Genomic DNA, 22940 nt, shown 5'->3' with positions numbered 1-22940 from the left:
ACAACACAGAGTGGAATGGCATACCTGTATGGATGAAGGGACGGGCACTTACTAACGGTAGAAATGCCCGCGGGGCCCTCACTCAAAACAGACCAGGGAGTCCACCTACTTCTATTCCGATGAATTAATTCACTGTACACTCTGACGTTGAAATTGAGACTATGAATTCAGTTTCATTCCCTACTATTATCTTCACTAACAATGCTCTGACTCAGCTATCAAAAGCAAAATTAAATTGATTACAAAGGGTTGGATGGCAACAGGTCCCAGCATACAGCGTCGGCTACGAAATCCGTGGATTATATTCAAGGTTCCCATAAGACAAAGACGGGGGAAACAGAGAAAACGGGGGATGTTTCCACTGGGGGACTCAAGAGGGTTTTGTGGACGTTTGAGCGTAATATGAATCCTTAAGGTTTTCAGGTTAGCTATTATCATGATCATTACAAAGCTTCCCCTTTCCCCAAGATTTATATTATGCGGTAACGTTCAGAAAACACATAAGTAGTAACATACACAGTAAATGATTAATATAAAGAATAAATCCTCATACAAAACATTGCACAAATTATATCAATAAAAATAGAAAAATAATTCCCTACCGGTGGTCAGGATTGGGTAAAAGAAATGGAAATCTGTTAACATACAACTAGAATGTGACACACCTTCATAAAAAAATTTATTGGGATACATATTACAAAATAGCACCAAAAATAATAGCACATGGGGTTAGGTACATCATGTCATAATAATACTGAATGGTGGTAAATACATCATATCATATCATAATAATAATAAATGGTGTTACATACATCATATCATATAATAATAAATGGGGTTAAGTACATCATCATAGAATAATAATGAATTGAGTTAGATACCTCATATCATATAATAATAATAATAAATGGGGTTACATGTTACAAAATACACCCTCACATCGGTAGATAAAGTGCACACTCAAAATTTCCTTACAGAACTCAAATTTCAATGTTCATAGATCATGAAAGTTTCTTTTATGCGATTGGTCAAATGCGTACAGGACACACTGAGATTTAACATAGATTTCTCAAGCTAGGACATAGACGAACGGACCCCATCAAGTCGAAGGAATGATTTGTTGCCCTTAATCTAAAGAGTTGTGTCGCACTCGCGAGAGGCAGCACCATTCAAGGGACTCCGAACGAGCGGGTATTCCCAAGAATCAATGCTAACGAAACGGTCCTCATGAGAACACCACCAAACCAAAAACTGTCTGTACTTATGGCATTTGCCATGTAGAAGTAATAGCACCATATTTATATGCCCGAATACTCCCTGAAAGTCACGAACTCTACACCTATATATCAACAACACCCAGCCAATCCATCTTCCAATCTCTGTCTTTACTGAAAATTGACCCTTCATCTGCAAAATACTTTTAATAAAAAAAAATCATCAATTCTTTACCTCTCCCCTTACCACAAGTTACTTATAACTGATTGCACACTTCATTATCAACCAATGAGGGTCACTTAAAAGCTCACTGCTTTTAAAGATCCAGTCTCACCACTGGTTTTCTCATCCTTACGGGAAATCGGGGAGCAGGAGCAACTACTGTTCTCTCCTCATCCCGTATAGCATCTCTCTCATCAGGCTCTGATTCTGAGGAAGAATCATTAGGGGGAACCTGGATGTCATTTACATGGAGAAACATATCTCTGTTGATACATCTTTTCACCTTTTCTGCTGCTCGTCGAATTACTTCTGTCTCATCTGAAAGGTGGGTTAACTCATACGCTGCACCATTACGTATTACTTCAGTTACTGTATATGGGCCCTTCCACTTAGCATTTAATTTCCTACTGGTACCTGGGATAGGAGCTTCATCTCTCACCCAAACAGTTTCCCCTAGCTGTACTGTCTGATTGACTCTATCTCGGTTTGCTACGTTCCGGAATTCTCTAGACATTCGTTCAGAAGTTTCTTTAATTACTCTGTGAGCTTCTCTCAACCCTTCAGTACTCTCGTTTTCTATTATTGGTAACTCAATTCCCACTTGTCTCTGCGCATGCCGGGAGAAGAATGCGAAGTGTGGCTGCACTCCAGTCGTTGTGTGAACAGAAGTGTTCAACGCATATTGGGTCGGACCCAAGAATCGTGGCCAGCGACGCGGGTTATCTTCACACATTATTGACAAAATGTTCTTAAAAGTTCGGTGCATTCTCTCCGTGATACTGTTACCTCGGGGGTGGTAAGGCAAGGTAAAACACACTTGAATGTTAGTTAATCGACAGAGCTCCCTGAATTGTGCGGCAGTAAATTCTCCTCCATTATCCGCAATCACTACTTTAGGACTACCGAAGACATTAACAAACTTTTCAAATTCACGGGTAACTTCTTGCGTTGTCTTCATGCGCAATGGATAGAAGTTAACGAACCTTGAGTAATGATCTATGATCGTTAACACATATCGGTAATCATTGATCCCGGAATGCATGTCGGTTAAATCCACCGAAACTCGTTCCAGTGGTTTGCTTACGACTGGTAGTTCTTGCCAAAGTTGCGTAAGTCCCTTAGTTCCCTTGAACCTTTGACACGTCTCGCATGATGCTACATAATCAACACAATCTTTACGGTAGTTAGGCCAATAAAACAAATTTGCTACTCGGGTGATGGTCTTCCACCGTCCTAAATGACCTGAGGCGGCATTGTCATGTGCCAACTCTAATGCGGCTTTACGTAAATGTTGAGGGATTACTAGACAATACTTCAATGCTTTATCGAGTTGTTCTTTTACTAGATACAATACTCCATTTATTACTTCAAAGCTATCAACGGTGGCCTTTGGGTACTTATGTTGTGGAATTTTACCTCCTGCTAAATACTGTTTTAACTCTTGCCACCTGGGTTCTTTTTGTTGTTCTTTACCAAAGTCTGCCTGTGTGAAACCTTCTAGTGTGGGAAATTGAGCGGCAACATGGTCGTGCATGACTTTTCTCAAGGTTCTGACTGGTCGACTTAATGCATCAGCCACTACATTAGCTCTACCGGGTTTGTATTCAATGTTATAAGCGTAATCTCTCATTTCTAAGATCCAACGGTTCATTCGCTGACTTTTGGTTTTCTTTCTAAAGACGGAGGTTAGAGGTTGGTGATCTGTCTTAATTGTAAACTGCGTACCCCAAAGAAAATGATGGAAGAACCTGCACGCTAATACAATGCCCAACGCTTCTTTATCGGTGGTGGAATAACGAGTTTCTGCCGGCTTTAACTTTCTAGAAAAATAACCCACTGGTCGCAAAGAGCCATCTTCTTGTATCTGATTAAGGGAAGCGCCCACACAGAAATTGCTGGCATCACTATGCAGTTCGAATGGTTTATAAATATCTGCCTTGACAAGAACTGGGTATGAAGCTAGTGCTTGCTTTAACTTCTGAAATGCTTCTTGACACTCATTAGACCATGCAAAATCAACAGTCTGTTTCGTTAACTCAGTGAGGGGGTAAGCTACTTTGGCAAACTCGGGAACATGTTTACGGTAAAATCCACACATACCCAAAAATTGGCGGACTTGTTTAACATTAGCTGGGGGTTTACACTCAGTCAAAGCCTGGACATTTTCTGGGTCAGGCTCAATGCCTCTCTCTGAAACTACATGTCCTAAGAATTTAACTTGCTTATGGCCAAATTGACACTTAGACAAATTTAGTTTAATACCCATCTCTTCAAATCTCTCAAATACTCTGGTGAGTCTTTGCAACAAGGTGGGGAAGTCAGGAGCCCATACTATTACATCATCAAGATAGTTTCGTACCCAGTCTTCAACTGCTGATGGAGCTAATACTCGGTTTACTTCTCGAGTGAAAACGGCAGGACTAGCTGAGAGCCCAAACGGAAGGCGTGTGAACCTCCATAGATTGTACCCATCGCTAAAAGTAGTTAGATCTCGGCTACTGTCGTTAAGGATGACCTGATAATATGCATCCTTCAAATCTAATGTGGCATAATATTTATTTCCCGCAGCTTTCTCTACTAATTCGTCAATTCGTGGCAAGGGTTGTATGTCGACCTTCAAATGCTTATTGACCGCTCGAAAATCTAAGCACATACGCTTTGAACCGTTGGGTTTTGTTACCAGAACAATGGGGGATAACCAGGCGGCAGTCGATGGTTCAATGATATTTCGATCCCTCATATCTGTTATCATTTCTTTAATTATCTCCTTTGCTTTCTCGGGGTGTCTATACTGTGGTCCTCGGACAGGATTGTGGTTGGCGAGCTGAATGTTAGCGGGTATACCCGCAATTGACCCTATTTCATGTGGTCCTAAAACAAACAAGGAATCATGAGCTAGAATTACTTTCCGCAAATGTTTACGCATTTCTCGGTCTAGATGGTTCCACGGTTGGTTTCTAATTAACTCATTCAACTTCTCTTGTCTAGTGGTTGAACCTTTCAACATCACTCACAAAGGATCTTGAATGCTTTAACTGTAATCAGACATATCTAAGTTGAATCAAAACAATGGTGTTCTCTCTCACATTCAAATTTACTTTATAGGAAGGTTGGTTTCAGGAAGTCTGAGAAAATGGACGGCACCTTAAGCCAGAGAAAACGCGTTTCTTCTTCGGGATAACTCACCAGTTATCCACATGTTTTGCGGGTGTGGAGCATAATATGAATCATCAGGTTTCAAACAGACCAGCAGTCATTGTGACCATGACAATATGACAGTGGACAGCACTCACACACAACAATTATTCCGGCGAACAAGCCTAATAATCATTCGCCCTTTCACGCTGCTATCACACAAAAATAAGAGTAAAAAGAAATTAAAAATAAAAATAGAAGAGAAAAAGACTACATTAATCGACACCACGAAGATTCCGGAAAACCAGCTTTTTGAATTGAGACAGATTGTAATCGTATGAAAACACAGAAGGCAGAGAATCCCACAGTTTGGCTGTGTGAGGAAATAATGATGTAATACAACGGGATATTCTAGTGTGACCAACATCCACACAGAAACGGTGGGCACCGCGGGCAAGACGATTGTTACGAGCTCACTGCCTTGCCGGCGATACACAGGCTGCCAAATCCACCGAACATTGCCCGTTAAAGTATCTGTAAATGAGAGAGAGTAAAGCAAAATTGCGACGAAGAGAAATGAAAGAGATATTATCAATTAAAGGAGGAGAGTTATTAAGACGAAATGCCCTTGATTCCACCCTATCTAACATTTGACATTAATTTACAATTAACTTTTATTCCTTCATTATCACTTATAACTTTCCTCAATACGAATTCTGAATATATATTATACAATTTTGGGGACAGAACACAGCCCTGTCTTACTCACTGTCTAATTGTGAACATTAATAATTTCATTATTTACTAACACTGCAGCCTCCTGTTGCCAGTAAAGATGATTTAAACTTCTAATATATCCTTTATTAATGCCTATTCTTTCCAGATGTACAAATTTCTTCGGACTTCTAAAGCCCTTTCACTCAAAATTCTCAAACCAAATACAGCTTCTCTAGTTCCTTTTCCCTTTCTAAATCCATTTTCTACTTCAGATAAATTACTTTTTATTCTAAACTTCATTCTATTTAAAATAATTTTTCATAAATCCTTACAGGCATGACTTATTAAGCTTATTGTTATAAATTGGGTGCACTGTAAGGCTCCTAGTATTTTAGGTAATAATACAAATATTGATTTTTTTTAAATCACTAGGAAGGTCTCCTTTGAATTCCACAGAATTACACATTTAAATCTAACAATTTATACCATTCTTGCCCATTTGTTTTATAAATTCTGCTGGAAGCTGATCAAACCCACAAACTGTATATTATTTTTATTTTACTCACAGTTGCCCCAACTTTTGGCATTTCGATCTATAATTCCTTTTCGTTTCTTACCTCTACTCGACCCTTACCATTGTATAGTTTTTCTACGTACTCTGCCCATCTCTCAGAGAGGATCTTATTGCCGTTGCTTTTAATAGTCCCACCCCATTTATTTCCTCTTTTTCTGGTTCATTTGTTTAATCTTTCTGTGCAATTTTTTTTGCTCCTGTGCACGAACTTCAGTTGCCTTGAAAATGACTTCATGAGAAAAAAATGGTACTGTACGTGGCATTTATTTTTGTTAACCATACATGACTGGAAAAGAAAAAAGTAATATTTTTTCTTGTTTACAGGCCAAGAAAGAACAGGAAGTGAAGGTGGGCGCCGCTATCTTGGAGTGGGAGAAAACAAAGACGGAACAAATAAAAAAGGCAAAAGAAAAAAAGAAAAAGGAGGCCCAGAAAAAATTAGACGAAGTCCAGGTAAAGGATAAGAAGCAAATGAAGGTAACAGCTACTTTGATAGCTTGGGAGACGGAGAAAAACGAATTGGTGAAAAAGAAGAGGGAGATGAAGAAGAGAGAAAGAGAAGCCAAGAAACAAGCAGTAAAAGAGCAATTTTTGAAGAAAGAAGATTCAGAAATGGTTAGTTATTGCAGCCTTCTAGGTGCCTGACATTTAAGTTATAGATAATATAGGTACAGTCAAGGAATCAAGTATCTTCCTCACATTTGACGAATACATCAAGGAAAGATTGAGACATACGACGCACCTATTTGTTTACATCGCAGAGGGGGTTGGCAGGCCTGGTGAAACTTGGAAAGGAGTTGGCAGTTACACCATTTTGGGGCTTCGTAATGTGACAATGTAAATACATTTATTCAATCGTTCACAAATTGTTTTTATATGCTTATGTGAACGTTTATATTAATATATACTGAATCCCTGGTTCCATCTCATATATCCCTCAACCACTATACTGTATTAGGTTTTCCACAGCATTTGTTGTGAAAGTAAAATTTTATTAATAGTTGAAACTAATAAGGTAAACATGGAGAAAACAATCGAAAGTTTTATTAGATCATCAAAACAAATAAGGATCGTTATATGACAATTTTACTGCGAATACATCAGTACTTCGTATATCTTCCGTTAGCATCTATAATATTACGTGCTGGAGTCTCGTTGGCATAGATTCGACGAGGTGTTGTATAATGTTTTCCTGGAGTCGGAAGGTCTCCCACAAGATGTTCACCTCGTTATTCCGCATATTATAGTTTCTTTGACCTTCACATCCAACCCAGGCTTGGGTTTTCTTTAGGATTAAGATTCGGTGACTTGGGCGGCCATTGCAAATCTGTGATGTTTTGATGAGCCGCAGACTAGTCCCTAACAATCCTGGCAATGTTGATCAGGCCGTTGTCCTGAACGAAATAGAACTGTTCACCCTCTGGTACCAGAACTGCCGTTACAGATGGGAGCATGACATCTTGTAATATTCCAATGTATTTCTAGACCAACACCACTCCCGGCCACCCAACCCACCCAAAAAATAAGCAGTAATGTGGCCACTCCGCCTTGACGCAACAACGTTGCCGTCGTCATATCTGCGAGAAGAGATTATGTAAATGACAGGGGGGGACGATTTCGGAGATCGCGGTGGTACGACATATGGACAGGTAGCATGGCGATAAGTTATGTTGGGGCCATGCTATATTAAACACTGCATCAAGCATTGTACTGTATACTTAAGCAACAGTGATGGTAATGTATTCATAAAGGCGGTGTCACACAATCTAATATTTTGTGGATTATTTAGCATTCTGCCGCCGAAAATCACAATTGTCAACTCTTCTCTCTAGAATTTCTCCTAGTCTTATACCAGATTTTTGTCAAGAATGCTAGAAAAGTTGCTAAATGTATTCAGTGTTACTAACGTATACTGTTATAGTGCTTATGACATAAATCTAACGGAAACATTGTGCCTAATGAGGAAAAATCTAATGAAAAGCACCAGTAGTTTTCGGTGGTAAAATGTCAGAGGATGTTGAAGAAAGTGAGCAAGTGAGACACCACCAAAATAGTTCTACGGAATTCTTCACACGGTAGTAAACAACTTAATATAATACAGTAAAAGAAATGATTAGCATTATATATAAGCTGTTATGGATGCCTGCTACTACGAATAATGTCTGTATTGTTTTACCAATTTTGCGGAACAACAGTGACGCAATATTCACACTACCTTGTGTTCTGCATTCGCCAAATGCATGGTGGTCCCAGACCATCTGTAGAAAATGTTTTCTCAACACAAAATATGACTCGTTCCCAAAAGTTCTTGTTCTTGTTTGCATATTGTCTCGCAAATGCCAGGCGTTGATTTTATGTGGTTCGGTTAATACACGTTTCATTGCTGGGATGCGTATGTAAAAACCTTGTAAATTCGGTCTTTTCCTTATCGTTCGCGATGTGCACTGCAGTTGCAACTCCTCTATTTTACATGAATTTATTGTAAGCGTAGCTCTTATCTGTTCATAAATCTGTTCATCTTCATGTGGTGTTGTTGAGCGAGGATGGCCTGAACGGTGTCTGATTTATTAATGTGCTTCTTCCATATACCGCCTGATCCATTTCGTCGCAGTTTTTTGTGCTTACTTCGTATCTCTCTGCAATCTCCACTGAGTGCAAACCACTCCTGTACAACGATATCATAACACCTATCATTGCCATCGTAGTCTCGTGCCTCCTTGTTAACCTATCCATGGCTAGCGCGCTGCGTTTATTGGTATTCTAGAGACTCTAGACGCACTGAAATTGAAATTGATATTGAAATATTTTATTAACAATAAAAACCATTACATCAAATGGACAAGATAGTAGTAGTATACTACTGTACTCTCACCTTCTCACCTTCACCTTTGCCATCCCCTTCTGGGGAATACAAAATGTTATAAATGTTTTTACAACACAAGAATTATTTTTACAGCAATGAAATAGTTCATTTTGACATGAACACTGTACTACAATAAAAGAACAGATAATGTAAAAGTACAAAAAATTTTATACATTGCAAAAATTATTTTAATCTTTACATTACTAATCATCCAACAAAATTGTTTCTTTAAAGTAGTGATCTCACTGTTCCTGTATGGTTGGATTTTTCACATCCTAATACATAATGTTGTAGTGTCTGTGAATCCCTAAGATGACGCAGTTGACAAGGTTGACCCGCCCCTCGACTTATCTCTCAGTAATATTTGTATCCCAATCTTAGTCTCATTATTACAGTATCAACAGATGATAAGTTAGTCCCATAAGTTACATTGGTGTTTTGTAAAACATACAAATAATGCTGAAAACTCTCGCTACATATGGCAATCACTTCTCTTCTTGCATTTTCCCATTCCTCTCTTTTTCTTTTCATTTCCCCCTTTATCGTTCTCATACTTACATTGCTAACAATATTTATATACATCTTTTCTGCAGCTTTTTGGCCAATTTGTCAGCCATTTCATTTAAGAATCCCCAATGTGATGGAATCAATAAAACTGCACAGTGCATTTCATTTCTTACATTACTATGACCAGTTGTTTACAGATATTAACAATATGAAAGTTACATGGATTTTTACTCTGCAAGGCTTCCAATACACTTTTATTATCAAAAAAATTTATGGTTCTTCACATTTTTCTACAGCAACCTGGAGTCCTTCACAAATTACGTGTATAGTATAGTCTGCATTTACGCGGTTTTTGTTTACGCGTTTAGTCATTTACGCTGAGCCTTGCCATAATGTAGATGCTTTAATTACGCGGTAAATTTGGTCATTTATGTGGAGAGCGGCTGGAGGTCCAGACTCGCAGCGCCATTTTTCATTCATGTGGTCCATTCTCGACCATACACGGGAAGCGGCGTGGATATGGATGTGCAGTATGTCGCTGTTGCGTTATGCGTTACCCCTGACGTTATATGACGTATCGGACTGTATTGGTCTAATGTTATATGACGTGGCCTGGCACGGGAGGGAAGCTACTGACCCAGCCGCGTCAGTCTCATTGTTCTCAGTCAACGCGTATACTGTTCTCCCTTGTGCTCGCTAATCTGTTCAACAATGGCATCCACTGGACCCCCACCACCCCAGAAAAACCTTGCATTACCTGGACCCAGCCGCCTCAAGCCCAAGAAGATACGACATGCCCTAAATTACGAAGTTAAGTACAAGATCGTGCAAGATTTAGAGAAAGGAACGAGACAAGTTGATTTGGCGCGCCAGCATGGCGTGAACGAATCTATGATCCGGACGATCAAGAAGGATGCCGCTAAGATTAAAGAATACATGAGCATCACAAAGTCTGCAGGTGCTCCAATGGTGAAGTATTGTCAGAATAAGGTGCTGCTCAAGACTGAGAACTTACTGGTGAGCTACTTAATTCGTCAGGCAAGACGGAACATGGCGATCGACACACGGGCAGTGCAGGACTATGCTCGTGAACTGTACTTATCAGTGGCGCGCAAGATGGGAATTGCCAAGCCCAAACCCTTCACTGCTTCCTCTGGGTGGCTGCAAGGATTTAAGAAAAGAAACAAGATTACCAACATTAACATTGTTGGTGAAGGAGCCAGTGCTGACCGTGCTGCCACCATGGATTTTCCTCCACTCTTACGAGAAGTTATGGAGGAAGGACAGTACACCGACGACCAAGTGTTCAACATGGATGAATCCGGTCTGTTTTGGAAAAAATTACCTTCCAAGACCTTTGTTGTCCAGTCTGCCAGCAAGTGTCGGGGTCGAAAATTGCAGAAGGAGCGCATCACCGTCCTGTTTACCATAAATGCCTCCGGTATCTGTAAGCTCAAGTTGTCGGTGATCCACACAGCCCGCAAGCGGCACGCCTACAAGAACATGGACATGACCAAGCTAAATGTCCACTGGCTAAACTCACGTAAGGCGTGGATGTTCACTGGTCTGTCCCTCTCCTGGTTTGACGACTGTTTCGTTCCCGACGTGAAGAAATTCTGCGCGCAAAATAATGTGCCATTCAACATTTTGTTGCTGCTTGACAACGCACCAGGACACTCGCCCCAACTGTTGGATCGTCACCCCAGTGTAAAAGTGGTCTTCCTTCCTCCCAACACTACGTCGTTAATCCAGCCCATGGACCAAGAGTTGATATGCACCATTAAGGCTGCATTCTCTGCAAAGAAGTTTAAGCTCCTGAACGACTGTACCAACACCAAGGACGAGTTGCGTAACCTTCTGAGTGGCACAGATAGTGAGAGCAACGACAACGAGGATGCAGAACAAGAGTTGGCGGAGCATGAAGTGCGAGTTAAACAGTTTTGGAAAATGTTTAACGTAAAGAAAGCTGTTGATTTCTTCGTGGAGGCATGGGGGCAGCTGTCTGTGGCAACGATTCGTCATGCGTGGGAGGCAGAGTCAACCTGTGGCTGGTGAGGTTCAGTCTGTTGCAGTGGCAGTGGACCTTGCAAGAGAAGCTGCACAGAGTGTTACAGCTGCAGGCTTCTCCGAGACCACCAACGACGACATCATGGAGGTAATCAGGGATCCTGAGGTGACTGCCGGCGAGATGTTGGAAGACGATGACGTCAGTGAGGAGGCAGGTAGTGCGGCAGCAAGAGAACAGAAGTTAACTCTTGATGATGTAAAGGATGCTATCGAGTTTGCCGAGAAACTAAAGCTCACCCTTTCAAAAGACCATGTCAATCACCGGTATGAAGTCTTCAATAACCTTCTAGACCAAAGTATGGAGCAGTACATCCAGATGTATCACGACCAAATCAACACTAGCCGTCAGCATATCATCACTGACTTCTTCGCTCGCAACCCACCACAACCAGCCCAAGCCAGTGATAGTGACAGTGATGGTGACTTTGAGGGGTTTGTCAATGAGGCCCTGACAACTATGGTGGATAGTGATGGTGATTCACCTGAGGGCCATTAATCTGCCCTCTGCCTCGGAACCAGCCCCCATCCTCGTATGCCGACCCATCTCTTCTACTAACGTAAGTGTTAAACCTTGATTTTCTTTTACCTGGTACAGTATATTATTCTCTTATTGATATTTCTCTTCTATATTGTGTGTGTGTGCATACCATCATAAAATTAAGATACTATTTTTACTACAACGTACGTATTGTGTTGGAAAAAATGGAGTTTGGGGGTCGGCACAGTCTCTATTTCAATTAATCCCATATGTTCTGTTATTTCATTTTCGCGTTTCTCGTTTTACGCGGTACTCCACAGGTTCAATTGACCGCGTAAATGCAGACTATACTGTAGTTCAGCCAGCGTGGATGAGGTGTTGCTAGTAATTCTTTTACAAACTGTTTCATCTGCATAACACTCATTGATAAAATATTCCCTTATGAAAACACCACATCCCGCTTGACCATTACTTAATACTGATCCATCACAATATATACATGCACAGTGTTTCGACTGGAAAAACTATTGATTTTCTCTAAAAATACATTTCGCAAATAAATAAGATGCCAATTTTCTTTTTTCCCTTTAAGTTGTAAAATATCTACTGTAATGCATCATTCCTACCATGACCTTAACCTTAAATAAGTTTGTAATGAAACGCATTATTTATCTACTCCATACTCCATCATAATATTATACAATAGCCTTGCATACTTGGACACAATGCCAAGATCTGTTCTTTCATTTAAGCACATTATTGTACGGGGCAACCTATTATCTCTTCTTTTCCTAATGGTCCTAAGAGTAGCGTCTCTTTTTTTTTTTTTACGGGAAATCATAAAAGCTATCAACATCCTTTGGTTCATAATCTGTATACCAATCCTGCAGAGTAGTGATCAGAAGTAGGTAGTAGACAGCTACCAAGCAGTGAGTACTACCACCTGGGAAGATATTGGAAGAATAATGTATTGTCTAATGGTAGACCTTGCTGCAATATGGCATCACGAAAATTGTGACCAAGTCCCAGGTTGCTGATCTGACTTTCTGCCTCATTTACACACAATTGCAGGGTCTCAATTGTTTCTCTTACTATTGACAACACAACATACATACAGTATTTTGTATAATTTCTCACTATTGATCTTTTTTTCATTATTATTATTATTTTTATTATTATTATTACAGTGTTGTTATTATTATTATCATTATTATTTTATTATTGAATTTTTAATTTTGAGTTATTTATTATTATTTTGTATTTATTATGAATTATTATTATTATTATTATTATTATTATTATTATTATTATTATTATTATTATTATTATTATTATTATTATTATTATTAATATTATTATTATTACATTTTCGCCCCGCAAGCCCCGATGTGGGTCAATCACCTGTGCCCGGGTGGGCTAATCCCCGTTAAAAATAAAAATAAAAAAATAAAATTAAGTGGAAGACAAAAAAGAGGAGGTCATACAGGATTGGTATACAGATTATGAACCAAAGGATGTTGATAGCTTTTATGGAGATTAATTACATATTATTGGTTCTGTTTTGACGACAAATGTAATTATAAAGGAGAAATAAATCATGGAAAACGTAATATGTATGTTAAAGACGAATTGGTAAACTCTTTAGAAAGGTGCAAAGAGAATGGAGTGCAAGTCCAATTGATAATGAAATCAAGGAAGTACTGAAAGAAACTGCAAAAATGTGAAGTGAAATCAAGCAAGAGGCTCGGAATAAATACTGGACAGACTTTTTAGGGAGAACTGCTCAAGGCAAAAGATTGGTGACATATGGAAGGAAGTGAATAAAATGCGAGGTGTTCCAAGCAAGGGCAACAGCTACGCTGACCCGCAGGACAGGACCAGTCAACTTAGTAGGAAATGGGCTGGAACTGCTGCAGACTTAGGCGTGAGCTAGTGCAAGGTCAGTGTGCACTGGAGGATGATACATGTGTTCCTATAACGAGAGGTATATTATTATATGCGATTAAAAAAGGAAAGTCTACGGCACCGGGTGCCGATATCCTTAACTGTCTGGCTGGGTATAGAGAAGGGCCCCTGTTAGACTTGTTTAATATGAGTGTCTTATAATGGAGGTTGTATCCCTATTAAGTGGAAGAAAGCAGTAATTGTACCAATACCAAAGAACAATGGAGATTTTCGTCCAATATCTTTGACCTCTTGTTTTAATATAATGGTGGAAATAATAGTATTAAACAGGCTGTTGTATAAAGTGGAAACTCTCTTGGTGACAAGTTTACATGGATTTATGAAAGGGAGAAGTACTGTAGACTGTGTTGTAAAGTGTTTGAATAACTCAAAGGCTACATACAGGACCCTTGTAGATTTATTTCTCCTTTATAATTAAACTTGTCGTCAAAACAGAATCAATAATATGTATTAAATCATCATAAAAGCTATCAACATCCTTTGCTTCATAATCTGTATACCAATCCTGAATAGTAGTGATGAGCTCCTATTTTTTGTCTTCCGCTTAATTAACTTCTATATTTTGTTAAAAGGTCTAGTAATTCGTAATGCAAAATTATCAATATGCAAATCCCTAACTATCTCATCATTCGCTCTTATTCCACATGTATTAAAACATACTGCATAATCTAATCTTCCTCCAAGAAGTGTAACCATCTCCTTCCATTAATGTTGCTGGGTCCCATAGTACCCAGGACTTCGTGCTTAGCATTAATATCACCAACCAAAACACTAGCATCATTAAATAGGCACTCAGGCATGTCATCATTATTCAAATTTTGAGGATGTACAATAGATGTTAGCAATACATATAAACCTCCCTTGGACGTAGATTTTAACACACAAATTTTCAACCCCATTCTGCTTGTCAGCTATTACCAATTCAACCGGTATTTTTTTTCCGAACATAAGTTAACAGACCTCTTGTATTATTTATATTATCAGCTGGTAAACAGAAACATTAATAATCCCGTAAATTCATCAAATTACCATCCTCCGTGACCGTCTCTTGTAAGGCTATAACATCCACCTTATACAACAGAGCATAAGCATGCACGTCTGTGGTCCAAGGACGTAAGATATTTACATACCATGAAAGTATACTTAAACTAGTGTCCTCCATTTTCCTTATTATTAATAACAGAAAGTAACCTGATTCTCTCATTCACAAACTGTTCCATTACTTCTTACACTCGAGCTAATGTCTTATCGTGTAATACTTCGGGGATGTCACCACACTTGCGGGTTATCTCTTACCTAATGTCCACATTTCTGGTCCCCCATAGCAAAGATGGTTTATCCGAATTTATTACTGTATTATTTTCAGCATTCTTTCCTCTTAGTTCAACATCCACATTTCTATGTTCACAAAAATGAGCAATTACCTTATGGTTGTCCTCTACCTTTTTCTAAGCATCTGAATTTCTTGCCTGAGTTGAACTACTACGCCATACACATCACCAAACTTGTCAATTACCCCTTATCTTCTTGAACAAGTTTTGGTGCAGCTCTTGCACCATTTCCTGTTACTTTCAACGTGTCATTCTGTTCCATCCTCTTCTTCCACACGTTCTCAGTTGAAGGTAGATTTGTATCTCCTGCAACTCCTCGTCCTTCTTTCTTTTCTCGCTGTTGCACCTCCCCCATGCTCTGCTGCCGCACACCACGCATCTGTGGATTCTTATTGCAAATTGAGGAACCTGCATTATGCGCGCTGCCACAATTGCAACAGCACGGCACAACATGTTGCCCAGACTTTATTTTAGTTGAACATTTTATTGAATTATGATTGTTTTCACAGTAGCGACACCGATATTCATTCTGACATTTCCAGGCCAAATGGCCCCACCTGCTACACTTGTAACACAAAACAAGGTTGTTCAATAAACTTTGCAATTCTCCTATATCCTATTCCAGAAATGAATATCTTATCTGGAAAGTCTCCCTTAATCAAAGCTACCACTTGGTTCTTCTTTTCACCCCTGATTTTGTGTCACTTTGCCCATACAAATCGTGTATCGTCAAGAAGAAAATCAGGATCCAGTATTACCGGATACATGATGACGATCATCTTGGTGTGCTGTTCTGTGTCCTGAGGCATCGTCATTATCACCTTCTTAAATCATGTCGTCGTCAAAACCCATACCGCTTCATCCCCAGCTACAGTCAAATAGGAATTATTACGACCTTCCTTAAGCAGGTACAAGCTTTTTATGACGTCTTCCCAGTGTAGCAGCCCACAGCAACGGCTCATAGAATGACATGCGTAAATCATTTGGAAAGTTGAACCTCCTCCAACCTGAGCTGTTTCCACCACCCGGGTTGATCGTCACATAGGTACTGTCACGATGATTCATTCAACTAACCTGCTGAGTTTAATTCCCAATTGAATTCTTTCTGCTTTCTTCTGCTTGTTCAGTCCTTTTCTTCCTATCATTCATGATCTCATCACTATCACTTCCTTCGCCTTTCTTCGCCAACTCTCGCCTCTTCTTCTTTTCTTTCTTACTAATCATCTTTTAAAAACTGTTTGTCATCTCCAATGCTGTTGGCCGCGGATCATCTGGTTCCCAATCACTACTTGAAAGCCGCTGTTCAATAGCGCGATCTTTTCTTCTCTAGCCAAAGCCTTCACAAATTTCTGCCCACCACTTGCCCCAGGCATGGTGAAAAGCTTAGGCAGCTAGTGAAAGTCAGCAATATTGTCTCAGATTACAAGGCTGACACGTCCGACCAGTACGGCCAGCGTTCAGAGAAATCTCTAGAAGCACTGAAATATTGTTGTAACTTGTTAGACTGTCACCACTATGACACCCATACGTGTCGGGTAACATATTTTTGAGATTATGAATCTACGCCCCCTATGATTCATGTAAGAATTCGAAGATTCTATCTAATCAGGCATGCCAATTGACCAGAATATTTCGCCAAGTTTCAATATTCATCCGACAAAGTGAGGAAGATACTTGATATTTTTAAGGGGATATTTTATGTTAGACAAACACACACACACACACACACATATATATATATATATATATATATATATATATATATATATATATATATATATATATATATATATATATATATATATATATATATATATATATATATATATAACTTCAGCAATGGACTTGTTACGTGGAAAGCGTAGTTTTATAATGAAGAGGAGAACCAGGGTAAACACAAACATCTTGAAGTAGGGCTTCTTTTAATTGCTAACGTTTCGGAATTAATCCTTTTCCATCCTCAGAGCCTAAAAAGTTTTGAAAAAGTTTAAAATACAGGTGATATACAATAAAAACATAATATTATACGAAAATTTACCATACGATAAACTTCAAAAATTTTAAAAAGAGCAATCCACTTCAAAACCGACAAAAATGACGAGAGACCTACATACAAAGCTAAAGTCACTAAATAAAATGTATGAAATAAAATATACAGGGGGGTATTACCTTAATTCAGACGAGCCTTAATGTGAAAAACATAACAATTCACTAGAGGCCATATCACAAAGCGATGGCTTTTCTTTATACTGGTGTAATGCTTCCATAATGAGGAGGTCTGTATCACAGTCGTTCTTGCCAAGAACTGAGAAATCAGACGGCGAAAACGGGTGGTCATGTTGGTGGGCGTGGTTACGAATAGCTGAATGTGGTGGTTGTGTTATTAAATGGCTTGTTCGAACGGAACGGCCCAAGTGTTCATGGATGAGAGTTATCAAATGTCTTTTAGTTTTACCTATATATGCTGCCCTACAGCTAGCACACGTAAATTGATAAACAACTGAGGATTGCAGGTGTGTGGGTATGCAGGTGTGTGGGTATGGTGTCTTTAATTTTAAAGAATTTCTTAATTGAACTCTGGGTTTTAAAGATTAGTCTAAGAGAAATTTGTGGATAGAATTCATTGAAAAGCTTCTTAAGTTTGTTTCTAAGGGTGAAACTGAGTGGGCCTGTGTACGGGATGGTGAAATAGAGAATATTTAGGGACAGTGTGGATTTGAGGCTGTGTGGGACTATAAAACCTATTAAGGGTTTTTGCCAAATATAAGTGTCTGTAAATCTCTTAGGGAAGCCATTGTTAAAGAGTAGTTCATTTATGTATTTTAGTTCAATATCCATGTGGAAATAGCTAGAACATATATTGAAGGCTCTGTTGGTAAGAGTACGGACTAGATTACGTTTGTAATTAAGAGGAATAAAAGATGAAAAATTTTGAACTCAAACCAGTGAAAGTTGGTTTTCTGTATAAGGCTGTCTCGAAACTATTATGAAGACGGAGGATAGTAACATCAAGGAATGGAAGAATATTTTCCTTTTCCAATTCACAAGTAAATTTGATGTTGCCATGTTTCGAATTTAAATAATTTAGGAACATAGGGACGTGATCAAGTGATCTGAAAATTAAAAAAGTGTCATCAACATACCGACGATAGAACAAAGGCTTAAATTGGGGGGGACATTCGGTAAGCCAAAGCTTCTCGTGGTGACAGAGGAAAGCGTTGGCCAACGTGGGACCTAAAGGTGAACCCATAGCAACACCATCACATTGTTTATAAGCTTTGTTATTAAATAAAAACAAACAATCATTTACAGCCAGTTTTAAAAATTCTTTAAATTGTGGTCCATTGAATCCATCAATTATATCACTATTTGAGAACAGTTCATCTGTACATATGTCAATAGTTTCGGCAAGAGGGATGTTGGTAAATAGAGACTGTATATCAAAGCTAGCCATAACACAGTTGTTGAATGAGATGCTAGTTAGTTCCTTAACAAAACTAAAAGAGTCTTTAACAGAGTATTGATTAATGGTGATTGGTGACAGTATGAGAACGAGGAATTTAGACAGATTACACTGGTCTACAAATTTTTTTTTTTTCTGGCATGAAACCTTTTTTACTAACTTTAAGGTGCTGAATCCAAATCTGATCTCAGATTTGCTCCATCACGTAACGTGCCAGAATTTACTGAGCTACCAGAGACTGAGGATATAGACCGGAATTCACCTGTTTCTACTGATGAAGATGAAGAGACTGATCTTTTCAAGCCATCTGGTGAAGATTGTGAAAAGCCAACGTTGTTTACTCATTCAGAATTGAATGATCTGGTCAGAGATCTAAATTTGCCAAAACAGTCTGCTGAATTGTTAGCTTCCAGGCTTCAAGAGAAACGACTCTTAAAACCTGGCACGAGTGTCTCCTTTTATCGAAACAGAGAAGAGCAACTGCGGAAGTACTTTCATTCATATGACCAGCTTGTTTTTTGTAATGATGTAGAAGGACTTCTTCTCCCCATGGGTCTACCAGCATATGATAGTAAGGATTGGAGACTTTTTATTGACAGTTCTAAAAGGAGCTTGAAATGTGTTCTTCTTCATAACGGAAATAAGTATGGTTCAATTCCAATCGGACATTCTGTACAAATTAAAGAAGAGTATGAAAACATTAAGACTGTTCTAGAGAGGTTGCAATACCATGCTCATGAATGGTTAATTTGTGTGGACTTGAAACTGGTAAACTTTCTATTGGGCCAGCAAGGAGGGTACACAAAATACCCCTGTTTTCTGTGCTACTGGGACAGCAGGGCTACAGCAGACCATTGGGTGAAAAAGAATTGGCCACCAAGACATAGTTTGACGCCTGGTGACAAGAATATCATTAACGATCCTCTGGTTGACAGGAAAAACATTGTCCTTCCTCCTCTGCACATAAAACTTGGTATCATGAATCAATTCGTCAAGGCTCTTGATCATAGTGGAGAGTGTTTCAGATATATATGCTCAACCTTTCCAAGTCTTAGCGACGAGAAGAAAAAGGCAGGGATTTTTGATGGACCTCAAATAAGAACACTACTCAGAGATCCACACTTCCTTGCAACAATGACTGAGGCACAGGCAAGAACTTGGAATGCTTTCTCTAATGTGGTGCGGAACTTCTTAGGGAACAAGAAAGCGGACAACTATCAAGAAATTGTGGAAGAGCTGCTCTTGAGTTTACAAGCACTTGGATGCAGAATGAGTATCAAGGTTCACTACTTACACAGTCACTTGGACGAGTTTCCAGAAAATCTGGGAGAAGTGAGCGAGGAGCAAGGGGAGCGCTTTCATCAAGACATTAAAGTAATGGAAGAACGTTACCAAGGTCGATGGGACTCGAACATGATGGCGGACTACTGCTGGAGTTTGATGAGACACATTCCAGAAGCTGTACATAAGAGATCGGCCAAAAAGAGGAAGTTTATGTAACTGTAACTTGATCTTAATACTTGCACTATTTCTACCGTACATTAATTGTTTTTTTTCACCCTTCAATGTTGCATTTAAATATTATATGTGCATTAACTTTCCAATTTGATATTAACAATTTTTGGTTATTGAAAAATACAAATTATAATGCTGAAAAAATTTATGTATACATGTTTAAACCGTCAATTTTGATCCAAAAGTTTACGTTTCCCAGCAAAAGTGCAATATGGTATATCTCAAAAACCTGATGTGATAGACAAAAACCAAAGTCATATTTGGATTCTGCACCCCAAATTTACTTAAAATCCGTTTAAAAACCTTGTGCCAGAAAAATTGTGTTGACCTGTGTTATAGTTGAGTTGAAGGTGCCAAGGGCAGACAATATAGGGCGTAAGGGACACTCATCCTTGTGTACCTTTGGTAGACCATACAGGAAATCTGGTTTAGATCCGCTAACAAAGAGTTTTAAAAAGGCGGAGTCGTTAATGACATTATTTTTTCTAAGTTTACGAAGAAATCTGTTAATCTTGTCCTCATACTTAAGAATTACCCTGAATAAGTCGTCTAGAATGGGGACAAATTTAGTTCGGTCGTTAAGTATATTCATCATTTTCTCAACGTAGGACGTTTTATTGAGTATAACAACCCCATTACCCTTATCTGGTTTAGTGATGATAATATTGTCGTTGGATGCCAAATTTTTAAGTGCGAGAAATTCTTCCTTAGAAAGAGCTTGTTTGGTGCTGAACGAGTTGTATGAATAATATGACCAAAACGCTAAGTGGCGGAAAGAGTTAATGAAATAATGCAAACCTCTTGATACTCGATCATATAACCTGAGAGGAGACACTTTCTTAAAAAGACTCTTTTCAATTAATTCTATTCATAAATCTCTTAGACTAATCCTTAAAACCCAGAGTTCAATTAAGAAATTCTTTAAAATTGAAGACACCATACCCACACACCTGCAATCCTCAGTTGTTTATCAATTTACGTGTGCTAGCTGTAGGGCAGCATATATAGGTAAAACTAAAAGACATTTGATAACTCGCATCCATGAACACTTGGGCCGTTCCGTTCGAACAAGCCATTTAATAACACAACCACCACATTCAGCTATTCGTAACCACGCCCACCAACATGACCACCCGTTTTCGCCGTCTGATTTCTCAGTTCTTGGCAAGGACGACTGTGATACAGACCTCCTCATTATGGAAGCATTACACCAGTACAAAGAAAAGCCATCGCTTTGTGATATGGCCTCTAGTGAATTGTTATGTTTTTCACATTAAGGCTCGTCTGAATTAAGGTAATACCCCCCTGTAGATTATATTTCATACATTTTATTTCCTGACTTTAGCTTTGTATGTCGGTCTCTCGTCATTTTTGTCGGTTTTGAAGTGGATTGCTCTTTTTAAAATTTTTGAAGTTTATCGTATGGTAAATTTTCGTATAATATTATGTTTTTATTGGATATCACCTGTATTTTAAACTTTTTCAAAACTTTTTAGGCTCTGAGGATGGAAAAGGATTATTTCCGAAACGTTAGCAATTAAAAGAAGCTCTACTTCAAGATAAGAACATAAGAACATAAGAAAATAAGGAATCTGCAATAGGCCGGTTGGCCTGCGCAGGCAGCTCCTGTCGAGAGTTACTACCACTCTCTATCATCCATGAATCTATCTAGCCTCCTTTTGAAACTTTCCAGAGTTCCCGCACTTACTACAAAGTTGGTAAGCTTGTTCCACTCGTCCACCACCCTATTTGTGAACCAGTTTCTTCCTATCTCCCTCCTAAACCTAAACTTATCCAACTTGAATCCGTTGCTCCGAGTCCTATCCTGCTCGGATATTATAAGAACTTTATCTATATCCCCTTTATTGATTCCTTTCACCCACTTAAATACTTCTATCATGTCTCCCCGCACTCTTCGTCTTTCTAGGGAATGCAAGTTAAGTTTCTTTAACCTATCCTGATATGGAAGGTTTCTAAGTCCCGGAATCATTTTTGTCATTCTTCGCTGCACCGACTCAAGTGAATTTATATCCATTCTATAATAGGGGCACCAGAACTGAACCGCATAATCGAGGTGCGGCCTGACTAGCGCAAGATATAGTAGCAATAAGACCTCTGCACTCTTGTTACTTACACTTCTAGATATAAAACCCAATACTCTGTTTGCCTTATTTCGAACATTAACGCACTGTTTTCTAGGCCGTAGGTGCGGGCTTACAAGTACCCCTAAGTCTCTTTCACAAGTCGACTTCTCTAGGTTGATGTTGTTAAGGCTGTATACATTATAAGTATTTGTTCTTCCAATATTAAGTACGCTGCATTTGCTGGTGTTGAATTTCATTTGCCATTTTTCAGACCACCCCTGCAGTTTATTTAGATCCTCCTGTAATGCATTTGCATCCTGCCCTGAATTAATCTGCAGCCCTATTTTGGTGTCATCCGCAAACTTGCTTATGTCACTGCTGATCCCAGTGTCTAGATAGTTAATGTAGATTATGAACAGGAGTGGGCCTAGTACTGACCCCTGGGGAACCCCACTGGTTACACGGCCCCACTCAGATTTAACACCATCTACGCTGACCCTCTGCGTTCTATCGGTAAGCCATGATTTTATCCAATTTAAAACTTTCCCCTCGATACCATGAGCCTTAATTTTCCTCAGAAGCCTCTGATGCGGTACTCTGTCAAATGCTTTGCTAACGTCAAAGTAAATAACATCGTAATTTTCGTCATTATCTACTACCTCGAAGACTTTCCTAAAAAACGTTAGCAGATTTGTTAGACAAGATTTTCCCTTTGTAAACCCATGTTGAGAGTCGTAGATTAATTTGCTTTTCTCTAGATGCGATCTGATGCTATCTGCTATAATTGATTCAAGAAATTTCCCC

The 22940-nt window shown here is 39.0% G+C and overlaps 1 protein-coding gene across 1 annotated transcript in view; it reads left to right on the top strand.

The window, feature by feature from the left end:
- Positions 1-3511: 3511 nt before the first annotated feature.
- LOC121865819 (protein maph-9-like) overlaps positions 3512-22940 on the top strand; it is a 72293-nt gene continuing 52864 nt past the window's right edge. The window contains exons 1-2 of the mRNA XM_042365380.1: positions 3512-3520; positions 6188-6478. Of these exons, the coding sequence (XP_042221314.1) occupies positions 3512-3520; positions 6188-6478 (300 nt within the window). The remainder of the gene's footprint in view (positions 3521-6187; positions 6479-22940) is intronic.

The sequence above is a fragment of the Homarus americanus genome, unplaced genomic scaffold (genome assembly GCF_018991925.1).
Source record: "Homarus americanus isolate GMGI-L3 unplaced genomic scaffold, GMGI_Hamer_2.0 scaffold32583, whole genome shotgun sequence".
Taxonomy (NCBI): Eukaryota; Metazoa; Arthropoda; class Malacostraca; order Decapoda; family Nephropidae; genus Homarus; species Homarus americanus.
The sequence above is the reverse complement of the archived record's forward strand: the minus strand, read 5'-3'. Positions and strand labels throughout refer to the sequence as shown.